This window comes from Somniosus microcephalus, unplaced genomic scaffold (assembly GCF_052327205.1).
Source record: "Somniosus microcephalus isolate GS21.2 unplaced genomic scaffold, FLI_Smic_1.0 unresolved_chr2, whole genome shotgun sequence".
Lineage (NCBI taxonomy): Eukaryota > Metazoa > Chordata > Chondrichthyes > Squaliformes > Somniosidae > Somniosus > Somniosus microcephalus.
Window position 1 is genome coordinate 94,630,236 of NW_028225180.1, and position 23,932 is coordinate 94,654,167.

Consider the following 23,932-nt stretch of genomic DNA (forward strand, 5'->3'; position numbering starts at 1 on the left):
ATCCGAGACTGAATCACTTTTACATTTCCCCAGTGGGGAAAGGAAAGGTCACTGATTGAGAATTTGATTGAACGCACGTACGTGGACACACATACAGCGAGACACGCGTACAATTGCAGAATTGTGTTTGTTAAACAGCAGGCAAATCCACCACTTATATATACATGGCCAATTTTGAGATTGCAAGACCCCTAAAGATAATCCACAAATCAATGTTGAGCAGCATCTTAACATTTAAAGTTACATGATGCACTTCATTATACATTGGTGTTAATATTAGTGGAACAGCGGTAAATGCCCTACAGTGATCAATAGTCGGTGCTGACACCATGAGAGATATGCTGAATATATTCAAATATAAACACCAACCAGGACACGTCTGCATGAAAACACGGACAATGTCACTGCCCATAGAGACCAGAGCGATCACACCCAGCTATATATTGTATATGTGGATAGATGTCATATTCATAAAGCACCAGAATTTAATATCAAAACTCAATCTTGTCATTCAACACAAATCTGTGCTTAAAAATAATCCAATTCCACCAGACTGCGAAAACCTACTGGTGGATTATTCAATTCATCAATGATCGCCCCACTCCATATTTCCCTGCAGAATATTCTCTACCTCAGGAATAAGGCTGGTTTTCGCCTGCACTGTGTGAGTAAATCTCACCAATAGGCGCTCCCAGTGCGGAGTCTTGGCCGATGCGAACCCGTCAGGAACTGGGTTGTGGAGATCAGCGGAACTCACTGGATTTCACTGGGCAGCTGTCTGTGTCACACCTGATGTGGAGAGTTGATCATAACACTCGGGAAATGCTCGATCCCGGAGCTAACAGCTGTTGTACTGATGGGGGAGGAGGGATTGATATCATGTTTAACAAGGCAATATTCTCCATCTCATTTTATTATTTCCATCTATCCCTCCTAATATTACATTTATTACAGGGAATAAGAATCTGGGAACGCCTGTCACCACAATGGCTGAAGGTCCAACCAGGGGAGAAGATCGAATAACTTCAAGAAGAATGAGAATGGACACAGGTTGGTTCACAAAATTCCTTAGAGTTTTATGTTCGTCCTGACAAAAGGTCCAGATCTCCAGCAAGAACCAACAACTCACACCGGGTGAGGGAATAGGACAGGAGCTGAGTAAAAAGAGGGCAGTGACTGATTTTCCACTGGGGCATCACAGTCACAGTTGTAGGGAGCCCCTGAGTACTGGAACTGTCCAATATGTACTTGGTATTGGAGCTTATAAGGTGGATAGAGACAGTGATTCAGAGGAGTGTTTTCCTGAGCAACAGTTTGACACCAGGGAGCAGGAAACCACCCCAAGTTTGGCTGAGGTGAGGGGCAGGTTGCGAACATGTATAGCAGAGCGATAGTGACGGGAGATTTTACAGTCAGGGGGATACACGTACTCTACTGAAGCCCTGACCAGGTCGCGAATGGTAAGTTTCCTCCATGGTGCCAGAGGGAAGAACCTACTGGAACGGGTTTGACCATCTCTGGAAAGGAAAGGAGAGCAGAATTTATCCATGGTAGGAACCGATAACTTAAGTTTATGAAGGGAATTTTAAGACTTCTGCACTAGACTACAAACAAGCTCTCAGTACAAGAACACATTCGTAATCTTGCAGATGGGACAGTTAAGTGGGAAATGAAATTTAAAATAGATAAAACTGTGGTGATGCACTTTGGTAGGAAAAATAGAAACATCACCTACACCTTAGAAAATACAAAGTGAATGAGATAGAATGGAAAGATAACTAGGAATACAGGTAAACAACTCCTTAAAACAGTTTCAGAGGTCAGAAAAACATTTAGATACCCCAACAAACACTGGGTTTATTTCTGGGGGTTTAGCGTTCAATATTAATGAAGTTATTTTAAACTTGTAAAGAAACCTGGTCAGGCAGTACTTCGAGTACAGTGCACAGTGCTGGTATCCAGAATATACAAAATAACATTCAAGCACTGAAGAAAGTGCAGAAAAAATTATAAGGATGGTACTAGAACTGAGGGGTTACAGCTGTCGGGAAATATTGAACAGATCAGGACTTTTCCTTAGAAAAAGATCTTAGATGCGACCTGATAGAGTTCTTCAATATTTTGAATTGTTTGGACAGTGTAGATGTGGAATGAATGTATCCATTTGTGGGAAAATCCAAAACTAGGGTCCATAAGTACAAGACAGTTAATAATAAATCCAATAAGGAACTAAGCAGAACTTTCTTCCCTCAAAGAGTGGTTAAAGTGCGGAATTTGCTATCGCATGAAGTGATTGAAGTAAATAGCTTAGATGCTTTCAAAAGGAAACTAGATGAGTACGTGATAGAAAAAAAAAGATTGTAAAGAGGGGCTGAAAGGCTGAGGTGACGTAGATAGAATTGAAGGGGAATCATGTGGTGTGTAAGCACCAGCACAGACTAAAATAGCCAAATGAGCTGTTTCTATGCTGTACATTCAGTGTAATTCAAGGTGGTGATCTACAGATTGTTTTACACTGTTTCGCTTCAGTAGTGCAACATGGGGCAGTTCAATGTGCGGCGGCAGGGCTGGAGCAGAAGGGAAGTGTTCACGTTCTTGGGACACTAGAGTGAGTTCAGGTAGAATGGAATGGATGGCCATGATCTGAACCGATAGCCAACAATGGTTTTGCATAAAAATGAATGGAGCAGTGAGAAGCTGATAGGAATGGAAGTTGGGAAATTTCAGGATCTGAGACTAGAGAGAGGAATTATTAAAACTGTTAGAGATGGAACACAAGATTATGAAATAGTGAAAAGCCATTACCAGGAAAGAAGGAAAATATTTTCAAGTAGTGAGCGATAAAGTCACTTGCTATTAAATGAAAAATGAAAACGGGTAAATATTCAAAGGAAATGGAATTTGGATTGAGTGCTTTGCCGGTAATATGTGCAAATCACTCCAAACACATATGGATCTTAAGAGGCATGTGAGCTGTGATTTGGTATCTATAAGACAGTTTTTTTTTAAATTCATTGATGGGATTGGGCGTCGCTGGCTAGGCCTGCATTTAGTGCCCATCCCTATTTGCCCTTGAGAAGATGGTGGTGAGCCGTCTTCTTGAACCGCTGCAGTCCATATGGTATAGGTACACCCACAATGCTGTTAGGAAGGGAATTCCAGGATTTTGGCCCAGCGACAGTGAAGGAACGGCGATACAGGTCCAAGTCAGGATGGTGTGTGGCTTGGAGGGGAACTTGTAGGTGGTGATGTTCCCATGCGTCTGCTGCCCTTGTCCTTCTAAGTGGTAGAGGTCGCGGGTTTGGAAGGTGCTGTTGAAGGATCTTTGGCGAGTTGCTGCAGTGCATCTTGTAGATGGTACACACTGCAGCCACAGTGCGTCGGTGGTGGAGGGAGTGAATGTTGAAGGTGGTGGATGGAGTGCCAATGAAGTGGGCTGCTTTATCGTGAATGGTGTCGAGCTTCTTGAGTGTTGTTGGAGCTGCACTCATCCATGCAAGTGGAGAGTATTCCATCACACTCCTGACTTGTGCCTTGTAGATGGTGGAAAGGCTTTTGGGCGTCAGGAGGTGAGGCACTCGCCACAGAATTCCCAGCCTCTGGCCTGCTCTTGTAGCCACAGTATTTATATGGCTCGACCAGTTCAGTTTCTGATCAATGGTAAGACCCAGGATGTTGATAGCGGGGGATTCAGCGATGGTAATGCCATTGAATGTCGAGGGCAGATGGTTTGAGTCTCGCTTGTTGGAGATGGTCATTGCCTGGCACTTGTGTGGTGCGAATGTTACTTGCCACTTGTCAGCCCAAGTCTGAATGTTGTCCAGGTCTTTCTGCATATGGACACGGGCTGCGTCAGTATCTGACGAGTCTCGAATGGTGCTGAACAGTGTGCAATCATCAGCGAACATCCCCACTTCTGATCTTATGATGGAGGGAAGGTCATTGATGAAACAGCTGAAGATGGTTGGGCCTAGGACACTGCCCTGAGGAACTCCTGCAGTGATGCCATGTGATTGAGATGAATGACCTCCAACAACCACAGCCAACTTCCTTTGTGCTAGGTATGATTCCAACCAATGGAGAGTTTCCCCCTTGATTCCCATTGACTTCAGTTTTGCTAGGGCTCCTTGATGCAACACTCGATCAAATGCTGCCATGATGTCAAAGGCAGTCACTCTCACCTCACCTCTTGAGTTCAGCTCTTTTGTCCATGTTTGGACCAAGGCTGTAATGAGGTCAGGAGCTGAGTGGCCCTGGCGGAACACAAACTGGGCGTCAGTTAGCAGGTAATTACTGAGTAAGTGCCGCTTGATAGCACTGTCGACGACACCTCCCATCACTTTGCTGATGATTGAGAGTAGACTGATGGGACGGTAATTGGCCGGGTCGGATTTGTCCTGCTTTTTGTAGACAGGACATACTTGGGCAATTTTCCACATTGCTGTGTAGATGCCAGTGTTGTAGCTGTACTGGAACAGCTTGGCTAGGGGCGCAGCTAGTTCTGGAGCAGAAGTCTTCAGTACTATTGCCGGAATATTGTCAGGGCCCATAGCCTTTGCAGTATCCAGTGTCTTCAGCCATTTCTTGACATCACGTGGAGTGAATTGAATGGGCTGAAGACTGGCATCTGTGAAGCTGGGGACCTCAGGAGGAGGCCGAGATGGATCATCCACTCGGCACTCCTGGCTGAAGATAGTTGCAAATGCTTCAGCCTTGTCTTTTGCATTCATTTGCCTGGATTTTCACAGAATTCTAGAAAAATATTCAGGTCATAATGTTTTGAGAGGAGAAAGAAACAACCGTGGATGCCACTATTAAGAAAGGGTTCCCCGATGGCACCAGAAAAGAAGGGTGTGTCGGGAGTTTTGTTAAGATAAAATCCTTATGTACGGACGTAGTTGAGGAATAGGAAGGGAAATATCACAATTCTCGGTGGGCATTGCTGGCCGTGCAGCAGAGATGAGATAGAGGGGAAGATTCACAGACACTGCAGGGACCCGTACAAGAACAACAGGACTTTAATACTGGCAGTCGCAACTGTCCCAAAATATAACCTGCGGTGTATGTGCGTTATCAGAAGCTGTTTGATAATGTGGCTCACAGGAGCTTTCAATCGTTTGATATTAGAGGGAATATAGCCACCCGGATAGAAAGTGTTAAAGTATTTAGTTTTCTCCATTTGTGTTCACAGATCCGAACACTACAATCACTTGGTTCTTGACGAAGTGTGACGATTACCAGCTGTTCCAGTTGACGAAATTCTACCGGGACAGTCTAGAACAGGCGATCGAAGAAGGTGTGGAGGGACTCGGTCTCTGGTTAACAGGAGAGGACCATTTCAATTCACAAGAATATCACGTAAGTGAGAGAGACGCAGATTGAGTTTAGTTTATTCTATCATCACAGAACTAACAAAATATCAAATTTTAGAATTATAGAATGTTATGGAATTGAAACCGGCAAATGGGGGAATAGAGGATAAAACTGCAAATATTGTGAATCTGAAACCATGATACGAAAAGGTGACAACTGAGTGCAAAAGAGGAAATCCTCTGGCCCTGTGCTCTTGGTGGGGAATGTCAGTCCCCAGAAGGGAATATGAGATTGAGCTCATTCCGTGTGTCATTTCCTGGTCCTGTGCTCTTGGTGGGAATTGGCACTTCCCAGCAGAAAGAGGAGACTGAGCTCGTTCAGTCTGTCATTTCCTGGTCCTGTGCTCTTAGTGGGGAATGTAAGTCCCCAGAATGGATATGAGATTGAGCTCATTCAGTCTGTCATTTCCTGGTCCTGTGTTCTTGGTGGGGAATGTCACTCCCCAGGAATAATATGAGATTGAGCTCATTCAGTCTGCCATTTCCTGGTCCTGTGCTCTTGTTGGTCAATGTCACTTCATTGAGTCTGTCCCACACAATTGCGATACCTTGTGTATCACAACATATAGGCCTAGAAATTCAGTGGTGTTAGCGCCCACTTAGCGCCTAAAGAGGTCTTTTGCGCCGGCGCTGTTGGTAGCCTGGAATTCAGTGTAGCGCAAATGGTGGCGTTAGCCGGTAGCGCTGCGCCGGCAGCGATGATGTCATCGGTGTGCGCAATGCCCCAGTTCCAACGCGATGCCGGCCCGACACCCAAATTCAGTTGCCGCCACCTCTCCCGTAGCGGGCGCAAAGAGCGTTTGTAAAACGGGGCCTTGCAGCTCCGAGAGGCCGGGGCATAAAGGTGGAGGTGCGGCCGGCCGCTTTCCCGGCGGCCGCTTGGCCGCACCTTCCTCCCCGGACTCCCACACCAACCCCCCCCGCGGCATTGGTCTCTGACCCCCGCGAGCCCGGCACTTCTCCGTGGTGCCGGGCTCATTTGCCGGGGGAATCCAGCGGCGATCTCACGGCTGCAGGCAGCTCCTCCTTAAGAGAAGGAGGAGGCCTGCAGTACCTCAGCCTGCCGCACCGCATCGGGTGGCGCTGCGGCAGCTGGACGCCTGAAATTGACTTTCGGCGCCCCAAGCGGAGGCGGCCAAACACTGCAATAGCGCCCGCCTCCGTCTTGGGGCGCTGCAACTGAATTTCAGGCGGGCGCTACGGGAATCCGGGCGTGCGCTAACTTTCGGGCGCTAAAGACCTGGCGCGGCGATAGCGAATTTCTAGGCCATACACTCCTCCCCACCCCAACCGAAACCATGTGATCTCCTGGGAGAGGCAAAAATACAGGTAAAATTCCAGGTCAATTTGGGGGAAAAAATCTGGGAACTTCCTTTCCGACCCATCTGGGCGATCGAAAAAAGTCCAGGAGATCACTCTGACCCAGAATTCCCTGCAGTACCTACCTTCTGTAGGAGGTGATCTCCACCCCATCAGAAACAAAAAAAAGGGTATCAGGATGCCAAAAGGAAACAGACACTGTGGATAGAGGATCACTTCCGCAACAACTCGGACACCCGGCGCATGTGGCAAGGCATCCAGTCCATCACTGACTATAAGGGCAAAAACACCAGCCCCCCGGCTAGCGATGCCTCCCTTCTGGAGGAGCTTAACAACTTCTACGCTCGCTTCGACAGGGACAACAGGGAGCCGGCTACCACAGCCTTGCCTCCCCCGGAAGACCAGGTGCTCACTCTGTCGACATCCGACGTAAGGGGTGTTCTACGCGGAGTGAACACACGAAAGGCTGCTGGACCGGATAGCATCCCTGGACGGGTACACAAGGAATGTGCTGATCAGCTGGCTGATGTCTTCACAGCCATCTTCAATCTGTCATTGGCCCAGGCAGTTGTCCCTACATGCTTCAAGACCGCTACCATTATTCCTGTGCCAAAACAAACGGCTGTGACGTGCCTGAACGACTATCGACCTGTCGCACTCACACCCATCATAATGAAGTGTTTCGAGAGACTGGTCTTAGCCCACATCAAAGCCAGTGTTCCTGCCTCTCGTGCAAACAGATCAACGGAGGATGCAATCACAACTGCTCTACACTCGGCACTGAATCACCTAGATGGTAAGGAGACCTACATCAGAATGCTGTTCATAGACTACAGCTCAGCATTCAATACTATCGTCCCCAACAAGCTGGCCAGCAAACTCCAAACTCTTGGCCTGAACACTTCCCTCTGCAACTGGACCCTGGACTTCCTAACAAACAGACCCCAGTCTGTCAAATTAGGTAACCACACCTCCCCGCCCTAACCCTGAACACGGGGGCCCCACAAGGATGTGTGCTGAGCCCCCTCCTCTACTCCCTCTGCACCCACGACTGTGTGACTGTTAATGGTTCCAACACCATCAAGTTTGCAGATGACATCACGGTAGTAGGCCAGATCACCAACAACGATGAGTCAGCCTACAGGGAGGAGGTCCAGCATCTCGTGAAGTGGTGCGCCGATAACAACCTGGCCCTTAACATCAAGAAAACCAAAGAAATCATTGTGGACTTCAGGAAGTCCAAAGGCGGAAGTCACACCCCCATCCACATCAATGGGGCTGTGGTGGAAAGGGTGGACAGCTTTAAGTTCCTCGGAGTCCACATCACGGAAGACCTCTCCTGGTCCCTCAATACCTCCTCTCTGGTGAAGAAGGCCCAGCAGCGCCTATATTTCCTAAAGAGGCTGAAGGGATGTAACCTGTCACCCCTGATCCTCTCTAACGTTTATCGCTGCACTATGGAGAGCATCCTGACAAACTGTATCACAGTATGGTATGGCAGCTGTAGCTACTATGATCGGAAGGCCCTGCAGCGGGTAGTCAAAATTGCCCAACGCATTACCGGCACCCGGCTACTGACCATAGAGCACATATACCAGAAACGCTGTCTACGGAGGTCACAGTCCATCATCAAAGACCCTACCCACCCCAGCCACAGTCTGTTCGCCCTCCTGCCATCTGGGAGACGCTACAGATGCATTCGCACCCGTACGAGCAGATTTAGGAACAGCTTCTTTCCCAGGGCTGTCATCCTACTGAACTCCACAAATAAACTCTAAAGCCTGCACATCTGCCAATGCACTTTATTATGATTATGTTTATGTTAATATACTACAAGCCAAATGTATGTTGAATGTTTAAATGTCTTAATCCAAATGTACACTCTCGGGAGCCGTAAGCCTACATTTCGTTGTACTGCACTTGTGCACTAACAATGACAATAAAAGTCGATTTGATTTGATTTGAACAGGTCCAGCCTGTTCCAGACATCCACTGTTCTCTGGGAAAGAACTACCTCCTGACATCTAACTTAAATCTAGCCTTATACAACTTAACTTTGTGACCCTAGGGAACAGCAGTAAATTGAGCTCATTCATTCTGTAATTTATTGTCGGTTAACTTTAATTTGGTGGTAGTTTGATTATGGAGATAGTGACTGAGAGATTGGTAGCTAAGTCTTTTTATATTCTTGCACTGGTTAGCATCTGTATATTTCTTTAGATCATGCCGTTTATTTAGTTTGATTGATTTCCAGTTAAATATTGGGAAGACTGAATCATCATCTAATATCAATCCCACAAACTCTGTCTTCTCACCGCTTGATTACATTCCCCTCCCCGGCAACTCTCTGGTGCTAAACCTAAATGTTCACAACCTCGGCATCCTATATTCTCTAGAAATAAGCTTTCGACCCCACATCCTCTCCATCTCAAATACCACATCTTCACCTTCATAACATTGTCCACCTCCACTCCTACCTCAGCCCATCTCCTGCTGATACCTCATCCGTGCATTTGTCACCTTTATCCTTCATCATAATAATGCTCCCCTGGCCGACCGAACTTCCTGAGCCCTCCGTGAACGTCAGCTCATCCAAATCTTTGCTTGTACCCTGTCCTGCCGCAAACCCCGTTAACCAACGCTCATGTGCTCTTTCCCGGTCCTCGAATGCCTTCTGTCCATCTTCCAATATAAATTCCTTCACCACCTCGCCCTCTCCTATCTCTGTATCCAGCTCCAGTGCAGAAACCTTCTGCAGGCCTAGGATTGCCTGTTCCACGATCTCTGGCCTCTTGTGCACCCCTCGACCTTCTGCTTACCAGTGGTGGTACAGCATGCATTTGCCTTAGGATCTACGCTCTGGAATTCACTCACTAGATCGCTCCACCTTTCCAGCTTCATTTCCTCCTTAAAACTAAACACATACTTTCTGCTTTCTCTCAACCCTACTCGGTAAAATGCTGCATTGATGTCAAGGACAATCACTCTACCTTCACCTCTGGAATTTAACTCTTTTGTTCATGTTTGGACCAAGGCTCTGATGAGGTCTGGATCCAATTGGTCCTGGTAAAAACTAAATTAAGCACCGGTGAGCTGATTAATGGTGAGTAAGTGCTGCTTGACTGTATTTTGATGACTGCATCCCTCAATTTGCTGAAGATTGAGAGTTGTTTGATAGGACATTAATTGGCTGGATTGGATTTGATCTGCCTTTTGTGAACAGGACTTATCTGGGCAATACACTACATATTTTGTTATCAAAAGTTATATTTTATAATCCATAATAATGATGTAGCAATTCACACAAGCCTCAAGCGATACATACAACCTTTATACCAAGGAATCCATGTCAAGGCAGCAGAGTGATCAGCTCCCACCTGGCACTTTAGGTTCTTCGAATGGGAAGCCCTCGTCCACGGCGCAGCCAGTGTCAGAGCAAGGAAGGACATACCGCAACTTCAGGATGTCCAGATTTAGATGCCCATGTGCTAAATCCTGATGTTGTGGTCATTTTCAGTGGTGTAATAATGGCGAACGCTGATAGGGCCGTTGTTTTTGCAGTGAGGAAAGGCTGAACACCTCAGCAGTTTTTGATCATTTGGTACATTTTATAGTTTATTATTCCTGTCCCAATTGCCTCCTTACTTCCTTATCAGTAGTTTTTGCAAACGAGACGCCTGCTACTAAACAGTTATTGAATATTCTTAAAGCCGCTAAAGTGATTTCAGTGACAACACACTGCCATTTTTGCAGTTTAAACTATCAATGCCCAAATGGATTTTCGAGTATTTACTTTACCACCACCTACAAGGCAAAAGTCAGGAGTGTGATGGAATACTCTCCACTTGCCTGGATGAGTGCAACTCCAATAATACTCAAGAAATCTCGACACCATCCAGGACAAAGCAATCCACTTGACCAGTACCACTGGCGGAAGGTGGTTGAAGTGTTTATCAGCTACAAGATGAACTGCAGCAACTTGCCAATCTTCTTCAGCAGCACCTCATGAACTCTTGACCTCTATCACCTAGAAGGACAAAGGCAAAAGGAGCAGGGCAACATCATCATCTGCAAGTTCCCCTCCAAGGAATACACCATCCTGACTGGGACATATATTGTTGTTCCTTCATCATCGCTGGGTTGAAGTCCAGGAACTCCCTCCCTAACATCACCGTGGGAGTACCTTCACCAAATAGACAGCAGCGCCTCAAGGAGGCATCTCACCCCTACAATCTCAAAGGTAACTAGAGATGGGCAATAAATGCTGTCCCCATCAGTGACGCCCACATCCTGTGAATTAAAAAATGGAATTAAAAAAGACGACATATAAATTTAGGCTATTGTCGATGAAAGTGCCCCATTGCTGGACATGTGCTCCTGGTTATCGAGGTTTCATACTGGCAGCGGGTGTGCAAAATAATATTTCAATTACTGAGGGGGAACAAGAGATTAGAGTGAAGGGAATTTTCATTGTTAGAATTACTGGTCGATTCTCCACACCGATAACCACCAATGGTTGTTTTGATCAGTCGGTGTAAATTCTCAGCCAGTTTTCTAGCTGCTTCCCTCACTTAACATTAGACCGAGTGCATCATCTTATCAATCAGTAATCTGATGTCATGTTAGAGACGGAAGGGCAGAGAAAATTAATCCCATTGAAACTATTGCAGATTCTCAGTGATTCCTGACTTTCCAGAAATGATATTTCTGATTTTATTTTAGTTTCTTTACATGTATGTCCCGTTAATGAGTGGATCAAGATGTTTACAGAATATTGTCCCCCTGGTCAGAATGGATCAGTACCCGGCCTTGTGATTGTTTTCTTTGATCAAAACAAATTGGAGATCCCATCACTGAGCAGATCATTTCCTTCCCATTCTCACTGTTTGTCTTTCAATGCGGTCCTCAATATATTCATTAATGTTTTAAGAGAAAATAACTGAGCTCGCGGAGAAGGGAAACCGGGAGGACAGTTCCAAACTTCTTCTAAACCTGGTGATGGATAAAGGCTCTCAGGCCCTAAGGGTGATGTGGGAATCATTTGTGAAAATGCGCCACAGGTTACCAAAGCTGAACAAAATACTGATAGAAATACAGGAACATGGTACGGTAAAATCACACACTGAAAGCAAATTCAGATTCAAACACTGCAGACTTTATTATAATGTTACACAGATATGATTCCATGAAGTTTAATTGATTTAAACAGGTTTTGATCCAGTTGATTACATGAACATCGCACGAGATTTATCCGAAATACCCAGTCAACTGAAAGGTAAGTGATGGAATGGAGATTAAAAAACGTTTATTTACCTTCGGAAAATCGGAATGATTGAATGTAGCCATATGTTTAGAGATTGTCAGAATATGGGAATCAGAGGCGCAAAGTCTGGGTAAACAGGATTGAACGTGGTTTGGATATGTCATCAATTCTGAACTACTCACTGTCAATTCAAGTTACAATTAATATGATTTTTATTGTTTCCTGTAAACGTGCTCTAAATTCAGCTGCTGATCGCTATCACTTGTGAAGTGTTAAGTACAACTGACAAGTACCTGATACACTGTCAAACCCCATACACACATGGCAGGATCCTGATACACTGTGAAACCCCATACGCACCTGGCAGGATCCTGATACATTGTGAAACCCCATACACACCTGGCAGGATCCTGATACACTGTGAAACCCCATACACACCTGGCAGGATCCTGATACAATGTGAAACCCTATACACACCTGGCAGGATCCAAATACACTGTGAAACCCCATTAACACCTGGCAGGATCCTGATACACTGTGAAACCCCATAAACACCTGGCAGGATCCTGATACACTGTGAAACCCCATACACACATGGCAGGATGCTGATACACGGTCAAACCCCATACACACCTGGCAGGATCCTGATACACTGTGAAACCCCATACACACCTGGCAGGATCCTGATACACTGTGAAACCCCATACACACATGGCAGGATCCTGATACACTGTGAAACCCCATACATACCTGGCAAGATCCTGATACACTGTGAAACCCCATACACACCTGGCATGATCCTGATTCACTGTGAAACCCCATACACACATGGCAGGATCCTGATACACTATGTTCCCCATACACACCTGGCAGGATTCAGATACACTATGAAACCCCATACACACCTGGCAGGATCCTGATTCACTGTGAAACCCCATACACACATGGCAGGATCCTGATACACTGTGAAACCCCATACACACCTGGCAGGATCCTGATTCACTGTGACACCACATACACACATGGCAGGATCCTGATACACTATGTTCCCCATACACACCTGGCAGGATTCAGATACACTGTGAAACCCCATACACACCTGGCAGGATCCTGATTCACTGTGAAACCCCATACACACATGGCAGGATCCTGATACACTATGTTCCCCATACACACCTGGCAGGACCATGATTCACTGTGAAATGCCAGACACACCTGGCAGAATCCTGATACACTCTGAAACCCCATAGGGCAGAGATGGGGAAGAATTTCTGAAGAGTGTTCAGGAGAACTTTCTTGATCAGTATGTTTCCAGTCCAATGAGAGAGGAGGCATTGCTGGCTCTGGTTCTGCGGAATGAGGTAGGACAAGAGGAGCAAAGTGAATATTTAGGGATCAATGGTCATAATATCATAAGGTTTAGATTAGATATGGAAAAGGACAGGAAGCAATGTGGAGTTAAAATACTTAATTGGTGGAAGGCAATTTTCCGTGGAATCAAAACAGACCTGGCCCGTGTAAATGCGATCAAAAGAGTGGCAGTCAAACCTGTAATCAAACAATGGGCTGCATTTAAAGAGGAAATAGTTTGGATACTGTCGAGGTACATTCCCACTGGGCGAAAGGTAGGGCAAATAATGTCAGAGCTCCGTGGATGACGAAAGAGATAGAGTGTAAGAAAAAGCAGAAAAAGAGCACTTATGACAGATTTCAGATCGAGATTACATCTGAGAATCAGGCAAAATATAGAAGCTCAAGCAAGAGCTGCAAAAGAAAATAAGAGGGGAAAAGAGAAGGTATGAAAATAGAATGGCAGTTAACAAAATCATTCTAAAAGTCTTCTATTGGCATATAAATAGTAAGCGGGTAGTAATAGGAGGGGTGGGGCCGAGTAGGGACCAAAAAGGAGACCTACATATGGAGGCAGAGGGCATGGCTAAGGTGCTAAATGAGTACTTGCATCTGACTTCATCAAGGAAGCAGATGCTGCCATAGACATATTGAAGCAGGAGGTATAGGAGATAATGGATGGGGTAAAAATGATAAAGAAGAGGTAATAGAAAGGCTGGCTGAACTTAAAGTAGGTAAGTCACCACGACCTTATGGGATGCATCGTAGGATACTGAGGGAAGTGTAGAAATAAATCACGGAGGGACTGGACATAATTTTGCAATCCTCCTTAGAAACGAGAATGGTGTGAGAGGACTGGAGAATTGAAAATGTTACACCCTTGCTCAAAAAATGATATACAGATAAACCGAGCAACTACAACCACGGAAGTGGGCATTCTTTTAGAAACAATAATCAGGGACAAAATTAAAAGTCACTTGGACAAGTGTGTATTAATTAAGGAAAGCCAGCACGGATTTGTTAAAGGCAAATCATGTTTAAACAAATTGATCGATTTTTTTGATGAGGTAACAGAGAGTGTTGATGAGGGCAATGAAGTTGACATGGTGTACATGAATTTCCTAAAGGCGTTCGACAAAGTGCCACATAAAGGCTTGCCAACAAAGTTGAAGCCCCCGGAATAAAAGCGACAATGGCAGCAGTGATAAGAAATTAGCTAAGTGACAGCAAACAGACAGTAGTGGTGAACGGTTGTTTTTTGGTCTGGAGAAAGGCCATAGAATCATAATGGCGCAGAAGGAGTCCATTTGGCCCATGGAGTCCGCCCCAGCTCCCTGTAGAGCAATCCAGTCAGTCCCATTCCCCCGCACTATCCAAGTAGCACTGCAAGTTTATTTCCATAAAGTGCCTATCCAGTCTCCCCTTGAAAACATTGAGCGTCTCTGCTTCCACCACTTCCGTTCACAGTTAAGCCCAGGTCACCACTCGCTGTGTAAAAAAGCGTTTCCTCATGTCCCCCCTGTATCTCTTGCCCAAAACCTTAAATCTGCAGCCATTAGTCCTTTTACCATCAACTAGTGTCAACATCCTTTCTCCATCTAGTCTATTCAAACCCGTCATAATCTTGTACACCTCTATCAAATCACCCCTCAACCTCCTTTGCTCGAATGAAAGGAAATCCAGCTTCTCCAACCTGTCCTTGTAGCTAAGATTCCTCATCCCCGGAACCATTCTGGTAAATCTCCTCTGCACCCTCTCAAGGACCTTCACATCCTTCCTGAAGTGTGGTGACCAGAATTAGAAGCATTGGTTCAGTTGTAGCCTAACCAGTGCTTTATAAAGGTTCAGCATAAGTTCTCCAATTTTGTGCTCAATACCTATATTTATGAAGCCCAAGATACAATGGCCTAGAAATTCAGTTGGTTGCGCCAGCAGTTAGCGCCTAAAGAAAAGTGAATGTCGGGCGCTATGCGTGTTGCGCCCGGGCGCAGCGCAGTTTGCGCCTCGCCCCAAATTAAGTTGGCCGTTAGCGCCGGCGCAAAGTTTTGCGCCCGCCCGGATGCGCACGCAGAAAATGACGTCACATCCTCGTGCAACGCCCTTTGGCCACCCCGATTCCAAACTTCAGTCGGACCGCCCCATTGTGCGGCTGGCGGCCGGAGCATTTGAAAAAGGGAACACAACACAGCCAGCGCGGGCCCCAGGGGGCGCAAATTAAAGGGGACGTACCCTCCAGTATAAAGGCCAGCCATTTTGTAGCAAACACTCTTGTGCAACGCATTTCTGGACACACAACAAGGAGGATAGCTAGCTGGTTTCAAGCAGCAACAGCTCAGGTATTTTTGGACTCAGGCCAGAGCGCTGCAAGTGGCCTTTTGGAAATTTGACTGTTTGCCAGGATTTGATGGGGGTTGCATGGGGTGCCAACGCGGAACTGCAGCGCCATGTCCGTAGGGCTCGCAGACGCATTGTGAGAGGGGCATCCCTGGCTAGAGGCAGAGGGGGCAACAGGCGTCGGCCACGTAGGCTTTACCCAGTCAGGCTATACCGCCAGCAGCGCTCCTACCTCAACATGACTGGCGCGTGATGTGTTAGAAGGCTCCGATTCCGAAAAGAGGTGGTTGCAGAGATCTGCCACCTGCTTCGCAGAGATCTGCGTCCAAAGCTCAGGTGCAGGATGTCTCTGTCGGTGAAAGTGAAGGTGATGGTGGCATTGAACTTCTATGCCACCGGCTCCTTCCAATCCGCTGCTGGGGACATAGCTAACATCTCCCAGTACGGCGTGCATCACTGCATCCACCAGGTGACCGAAGCACTGTTCAGAAGGAGACGCCAATTCATCTCCTTCCCCATGGCCCTGGAGAGCCAGCATCAGCGCGCATTGGGATTTGCAAGACTCGTGGCCTTCCCCTTGGTGCAGGGCGCCATTGACTGTACGTATGTGGCTTTGCGGGCCCCTCTGGAGCATGGCGAGCAGTATCGCAACAGGAAGGGCTACCATTCTCTGAATGTGCAGCTGGTGTGTGACCACAAGCAGCGCATCATGGCTGTCAATGCCAGCTTTCCAGGCAGCAGCCACGATGCGTTTATCCTGCGGCAGAGTACTGTGCATGACATGTTCGAGGCACAGCCTCCCCCAAGAGGATGGCTACTCGGGGACAAAGGCTATCCTTTGTGTACATGGCTCATGACCCCGCTCCGCGCGCCCAGGACCGCTGCTGAAGAGGCATACAACGACAGCCATCAAACCACCCGCAACATCATCGAGCAAACTATTGGGGTCCTCAAGCAGCAGTTCCACTGCCTTGATCGCTCCGGAGGATCTCTGCAGTATTCGAAGGACCGGGTCTCCAAATTTGTGGTAGTTTGCTGCATGCTACACAACCTGGCTATCTGCAGGACTCAGGCACTGCCACCTGATGTTGGACCACCACCTCAGGAGGAGGAGCAGGAGGAGCAGGAGGAGGAGGAGGAGGAGCTGGAGTACATTCCCAGGAGGGAGCGACCAGGGCCAAGGGCCACGCGACGCCACTTTATTACACGTTACTTCTAAGCCCCCTGTCAGGGAATGCCTTGTGGCCATGAGGGAAGATGAATGCAGCCGCTCCGCAAGCCCTCAGCCAGCGAAGCCAACAAACACTGACAAGAATAACCATGGAGACTCTATGAATAAAGATAATTATTTATTACACAAAAATGAAAACCCCTTCCCACATGAATCCCCAAAAACAATCAATGGGCCCCACAAAAGCCCAACGAACGACTCACTCCCACAAACTGGGGAGGAGTAACTCCACATTTGTACAAACCTGGCCTCAACCTCGGCCTTAACGCAAAAAATAAGCCCACGAACCAAACAACCATGGGCAAAAATAAGATGGCCACCGCCATATAAAATGAAAGCTGGCCACACCCTCTACTGAGTGGCCCGCGAGGGCGAGACCTTGTCCAGCCTTTTGCCTCCCCTGCCCGGCCTGCTGCTCCTTCGCAAACTCTGCCCAGTGGCTGCTGCGAGGCTGGGAGAAGGTGCCTGAGGCTCAGATGTCCTTCCGCCAGATGCCCTTGGGGGGCGGCATACACGGCCTTTGGGCCTCGAGGGGTCGGCTGCTGAGTGGCGCACCTGAGCCTGGCCACCATCAGCTCCAGCCGCTTGCCCTTGACGCCCCAGTGGGGGAGTGGCAGCGACGGATGGCACAATGTGGGTAAGCTGGCGTCTGGGATGCGCTGGCTGGTGCTGTGGCGCGCTGGCACTCGGCCGGGCCCACACTGCAGGATCCGCACCAATCAGCCGAGGAGCGGCTCGCTGGGATGCTGCAGTGCGGCGGGTGCCCTGGCGATGCCTGCCTGAGACAGCGCGTGTGGTAGCAGTGAGTGCCCCTGTTGTCCTGGTGTGCGCCCGCATCACACCCGCCAGGGACTTGACGGCATTAGTGAGCATGCGGCCACTCGCGGCAGTTGATGCCCCGAACTCGCGCACACTGTTCGCCAGTGACTCGATGGCCTCAGGCATGCGCCCCACCACACGCATGAGCTCCGTGTGGCGCCGGTCCGAATCCTCTGCCATCTTGTCCAGCTTCCGCGCCTCCTCCGAGGTGAAGGTGTCCGGACTGGAGTCGGGACTCTCTCGCTGGGGAGCAGGGGACCGAACTAGGGGAACCTTACCACGTTGGTGGCAACGAGTGTCCCGATCAACTGCACTCCCCTCTGATCCTTCCCCCCTTTGGGGGAAGGCCGCGGCCCATGCGCAGGGCTCCTGGGTGGCTAGACGCCACTGGTCCCAGCAGCTGCAATCCCCTGCGACAGTTGGTCCAGGCACTCGTGCAGTGAGGACGTGTCAATCATTTTACATAGATACATAGATACATAGAAGATAGGAGCAGGAGTAGGCCATTCGGCCCTTCGTGCCTGCTCCGCCATTTAATGAGATCATGGCTGATCCTTTAATTCAGTATCCCGTCCCCGCCTTCTCTCCGTAACCCTTAACCCCTTTTGCCCGTAGAAATTTTGTCCTCTCCTGCGGGATCTGAGAGTTCCCCTGATGGTCCGGCTTGCTCTTGCTCCTCCTCCTCCTCCTCCTCCTCCTCCTCCTGCTCGGAGGGGCTGTCACTGGCAGCTTCATGGACCTGGTGTCACCAGCTGAAAGCAGGAATGCACATGAGTAGCTTTAGAGTGAGGAGACGGCATCAGCGAGGGAGTCAGGACTGGTGGCATTCAGCGCATTGGTGGGACAGTGGCAAAGGATGTAGCTCGGATGCGCAAGTGCGACGCAAGAGGGCCAAAAGGCGAGGTCCTTACCATTGCCGGGCAGTGGAGGGTCGGCTACTCCGCACGCTGTGGGCACGATCAGCCGGGCTCCCATGAGCCCACTCACGCGATCCTCCAGGGGAGTGAGCTTCTGCAGCTTGGCGTGGCCTCCCCTGGTCCTGGCACGGGCCTGGCACTTATTGGCAAGTTTAGCCTGCAAGAGAAAGGACGGGCTGTAAGTAAGGAGTGTAGCCCTGATGTAGTGTGCACTGCCTCCCATGGTGGAATAGCTTGGCCAGAGTGTAGCCCTGATGTACTGTGCACTGCCTCCTATGGTGGAATAGCTTGGCCAGAGTGTAGAGTGCAGAATGGGCAATTGATGCTCATGACAGTCCCAAAGCTGCTGGCTGAGGGCTGGCCATTAGGCCTTTCAGCTCCCTTTGCCCATCATGTCAGTTGTACATGCAAGAATGAGAAGGAGACTGGAAAGGGTACTCACCCTGACAATCCTGGTCAGGTCGTTGAATTTTTTCCGACATTGGGTGTGGGTCCTGGGGGCATCGCCGGTGACCGTCACCCTGTTGGCGATCTGCTTCCAGGCTCTGGTGTATACTTGGTGGGTCGGATTCCTCCCAGTCTCTGGGAACAAGATCCTGCGCCTCTTCTCCAGAGCTGTCACCATTATTCCCAGATCACGCTCTGAGAAACGCAGGGCACGCTCACGGGCCTTCTCTGGCGTTGCCATGACTCCCTGGGGCTGAGCAGCAGTGTTGAGGCCTATTTGCAAAGCTGCAGTTTGCAGGGCGTGGCAGCAGACCAAATCGTCCCTTCCCCCTTTAAGAGCTGGTTGGCGCCACGGGTTCGGCTGTCAATCAAAAAATGACCGCACCCGCGCTGCGCCCCGCCTCGGCGCTATCCCTCTGCACCGCCGACTTAGCGCCTAAAGATGGTAGTGGAACGCCTCTTTTAGCGCTCCAGCAACCTATTTGGGTGAAGCGACTGAATTTCCGGCAAGGTGGTGCCACTTTGGGGCGGGCGCTAACTTCGGGCGGGCGCTAACATTAGCGCCCCAAAACTGGCTATACTGAAATTCTAGGCCAAAATGCTTTGTTAACCACTCTCTGAATATGTCCTGCAACCTTCAAGGACGTATGCACATTAACTCCAAGTCCCTCTGTCCCTACACACACTTTAAAACTGTGCCATTAAGTGTATATTTCCTCTCCCTGTTCCTTCTGCAAAAATGCATCACCTCACACTTCTCTGTATTAAGTAACATCTGGTAAATTTAGATATTCTACACTGTATTCCAATATCCAGAGTCACATATATTATATATATATATATATAAAAAAGCAATGGCCCTAGTATTGGCCCCTTGGGGAACACCAATGTCTACCATCCTCCAGTCTGAAAAACGGCCATTTAAAAAAACTCGCTGTTTTATGTCCTTAAGCCAAATCCTTACCCACGTTGCCACTGCCCCATCTATTGCATGAGCCTCAATTTTGTTAATCAGCCTTCTATGTGGTACTTTGTCAAACGCCTTCGGAAAATCAATGTGGACAACATCTATTGCATTCCCTTCATCAATCCTCTTTGTTGCTTCATTAAAAAATTCAATTAGATTCGTCAAACACGGTCTGCCTTTTACAAATCCGTGTTGGCTCTCCTTAATTAGGGTAATACTCTCCAAGTGGCTGTTAATTTTTTCCTTCATTATTGTTTCTAAAACTTTACCCACCACTGATGTTAAACTGACCGGCCGGTAGTTACTCGGATTGTTCTTGCACCCTTACTTGAATAATGGTGTCACATTTTCCACTTTCCAATCCTCCGGCACCCCACCCGCATCAAGGGAAGATTGGAAAAATTGCAAGCCCACCCGCTATCTCCTCCCACAATTCCCTCACTAACCTGGGATGCAAGCCGTCTGGACCAGGCGACTTCTCCACTCGAAGCATACCCAGCCTTTCTAGTATATACTGTCTATCAATCTTCACCACTCGATTGCTTCTACCTTTTCCACTTCTACTGATATTTTGTCAGCATCCACTTCCTTAGCAAACACTGATAAAAAGTGCACGTTGAGTATTCTAGCCTTGCCCTGCACCTCTAAGCATGTATCTCTCCTTTGTTTCTAATAGGCCCCACCACAACTCTTATTACACGCTATATAATAGCAAAATACTGCAGACACTGGAAATCTGAAATAACAACAGAAAATGCTGGAAATACTCAGCAGGCCAGGAAGGATCCGTGGAGAGAGAAACAGGGTTAACGTTTCAGGTCTGGGACCCTTCATCAGAACTGGAAAAAGCTGGAAATGTAACAGATATTAAGCAGGTGCAGAGACAGGGGGGCGGGGTGAGGGGCTTCGGAGGGGAGGAAGGAATTGAAAGAACATGCTGTGAAAATGTTGCAAATGGGAATGGCAGAATCATACTGCATGAAAAATGGGGGCGGGGATTATAATCTGAAATTGTTGAACTCTACGTTGAGTCCGGCAGGCTGCAAAGTGCCTAAACGAAAGATGAGGTGCTGCTGCTCGAGCTTACGTTGAGCTTCATTAGAATGTAAGAGGCCGAGGACAGAGAGATCAGAGTGGGAGTGAAGTGGACAATTAAAGTGACAGACAACCGGAAGCTCAGGGTCACCCGTATGGACTGAACGGAGGTGTTCTGCAAAGTGATCGCCCAATCTACGTTTGGACTCCCCAATGTAGAGGAGATCGCATCGTGAGCAGCGAATAGAGTATATTAAATTGCAAGATGTGCAAGTAAATCGCTGTTTCACCTGGAAGGGGTGTTTGGGGCCCAGGACAGTGGGAAGGGAGGAGGTAAAAGGGCATGTGTTGCATCTCCTGCATTTTCACGGGAAAGTGCCAGGTGAAGGAGAAGGGCTGTTGGCTGTGATTGAGGAGTGACCAGGGAGTCACGGAGGGAGCGGTCCCTTCGGAATGCTGAAAGGGGAGGTGAGTGGAAGATGTGTTTGTTGGTGGGATCACGTTGGAGGTGGCGGAAATGGCGGAGGATGATCCATTGAATGTGGAGTCTGGTGGGGTGAAAGGTCAGGACAAGGGGAACCCTATCATGGTTCTGGGAGGGAGCGGAAGGGGTGAGAGCAGAAGAGCGGGAAATAGAACAGACACAGTCAAGGGCCATGTCAACCGCAGTAGAGGGGAATCTTCGGTTGAGGAAAGAGGAAGACATGTCGGAAGCACTGGTATGGAAGGTGGCATCGTCAGAACAGATGCGGCAGAGATGGAGAAACTGGGAGAATGGAATAGAGTCCTTACAGGAAGCTGGGTGGGAGGAAGTGTAGTCCAGGCAGCTGTGGGAGTCGGTGGGCTTGTAGTGGATGTTTGTCGAAAGCCGATCGCCAGAAATGGAGATGGAGAAGTCAAGCAAGGGAAGGGAAGAGTCGAAGATGGACCATGTGAAGGTGAGGGAAGGGTGGAAATTGGAAGTAAAGTGAATGAACTTATCTAGTTCAGGGCGAGAGCAGGAAACGGCACCAAAACAGTCATCGATGTACCGGAAAAAGAGGTGAGGGAGGGGACTTGAGTAGGACTGGAACAAAGAATGTTCCACATATCCCATGAACAGGCAGGCATAGCTAGGGCCCATGCGGGTTCCCATAGCAACTCTTTTAATTTGCAGGAAGTGAGTGGAGTCAAAGGAGAAGTTGTTCAATGTGAGACCAAGTGTGAGTTCAACAATTTCAGCTTATAATCCCTGCCCCCATTTTTCATGCAGTATGATTTTGCCATTCCCATTTGCAACATTTTCACAGCATGTTCTTTCAATTCCTTCCTCCCCTCCTAAAGCCCTCCCCCCTCTGTCTCTGCACCTGCTTAATATCTGTTACATTTCCAGCTTTTTCCAGTTCTGATGAAGGGTCCCAAACCTGAAACGTTAACCCTGTTTCTCTCTCCACGGATGCTGCCTGGCCTGCTGAGTATTTCCAGCATTTTCTGTTGTTATTTCTTACTACACGCTTACTGTTTACATGCTGGCAGAAAATGTTTGTGATCCCTTTTATGTTAACCGCAATTCTACTCTCATGTTCTCTCTTTGCCAATAATATTTTCAGCTTCACAGCCCCTCGCAACTTATTGTATTTGGTCTGGTTCTCCCTTGAAGAATTCACATTACATGCATCATATACCCAGTTTTCTTGTTTCATCGTCTTCTCTATCTCTCTCGTCATCCAAAGATCACTTGCTTCAGTTCCCTTACTATTCCGTCGTGTTGGAATATACCTCGCCTGTACGTGGATCATCTCCTCCCTAATGATCACCCATTGTTCCATTACAGTTCTTCCTGTCTGCCTTTGGTTCCATTTTACCCTTCTAGATCCTTTTGTATCCCATTGAAGTTAGCCCTATTCAAGTTTAGAAGTTCCACTCTAGATTGTTCATTGCTCCTCTCCATTGCTAATCTAAATCTTAATACAGTGATCCCTCGTAGCCAAGTGTTCTCCCACAGACACTTGGTCGTCCTGGTCCACCTCATTCCCCAGCACCAGATCGAGCAATGCCTCCTTCCTAGTTAGGCCAAGAACATACTGGTAAAGGAAATTCTCCTGAACACATTTCTAAAATTCCTCTCCTTCCTTTCCCTTTACCCTAGCATTATCCCAATCGACATTTGGATAATTAAATCCCCCAATATCAGCACTCTATATATTTTGCTTACCTTTGCGATTTATCTGCAGATTTGCTGCTCTACCTACCTCTCACTATTTGGAGGCCTATAGAATAACCCCTATAGCGTGCTCATATGCGTTTTGCTCCTCAACTCTAACCAGACGGATTCTGTCCTTGTACCCTCAAGAACACTCTCTCTTTCCAGCACCACAATTTCTTCCTTAATCAGCACTGCCACCTCACTTCCCTTCTTCCTTACCTCTCTTGTCTGAACACCTTGTACCCTTGTATATTAAGTGCCCAGACCTCTCCGTTTTTAAGCCACGTTTCTGTTATTGCCATAACATCAAATTGTGCTTGTAGCTCACCAACCTTACTCACCACACTTCATGCGTTTAAGTACATGCATTCATAAACCAATTTTTTAATTTTCCATCGTCTTTCTGTTTGCTCCGATCTAATATGGTTCTGCAACCGCCTATAGTACTACTTTCTCTAGCACTATCCAACACACTCAATTGTTAATGCAACTTATTCCTCTTTTCTACTCCTATATGCTGCTGCCCATTCCGCTGCCAAGCTAGCTTAAACCATCCGCAACAGCACTAACAACCTCCCCGCGGGAATATTGGTCCCGGCTCTGTTGAGGTGTAACCCGTCCAGCTTGTGCAGTTCACACCTTCCCCAGTAATGGTCCCAATGCCACAGGAATCTAAAGCTCTCCCTCCTGCA

The 23,932-nt window shown here is 47.9% G+C and overlaps 1 protein-coding gene across 2 annotated transcripts in view; it reads left to right on the top strand.

The window, feature by feature from the left end:
• Window positions 1–962: 962 nt before the first annotated feature.
• Window positions 963–23,932, top strand: part of LOC147093050 (NACHT, LRR and PYD domains-containing protein 3-like) — a 69,119-nt gene continuing 46,149 nt past the window's right edge. Inside the window, exons 1-4 of one of the 2 annotated variants that reach the window (XM_085976375.1) lie at window positions 963–1,050; window positions 5,192–5,358; window positions 11,625–11,796; window positions 11,902–11,967. In XM_085976375.1, coding sequence (XP_085832501.1) covers window positions 987–1,050; window positions 5,192–5,358; window positions 11,625–11,796; window positions 11,902–11,967 — 469 coding nt within the window. In that variant the 5' untranslated portion in view covers window positions 963–986. The remainder of the gene's footprint in view (window positions 1,051–5,191; window positions 5,359–11,624; window positions 11,797–11,901; window positions 11,968–23,932) is intronic. The other variant, XM_085976376.1, reaches the window with a different exon arrangement.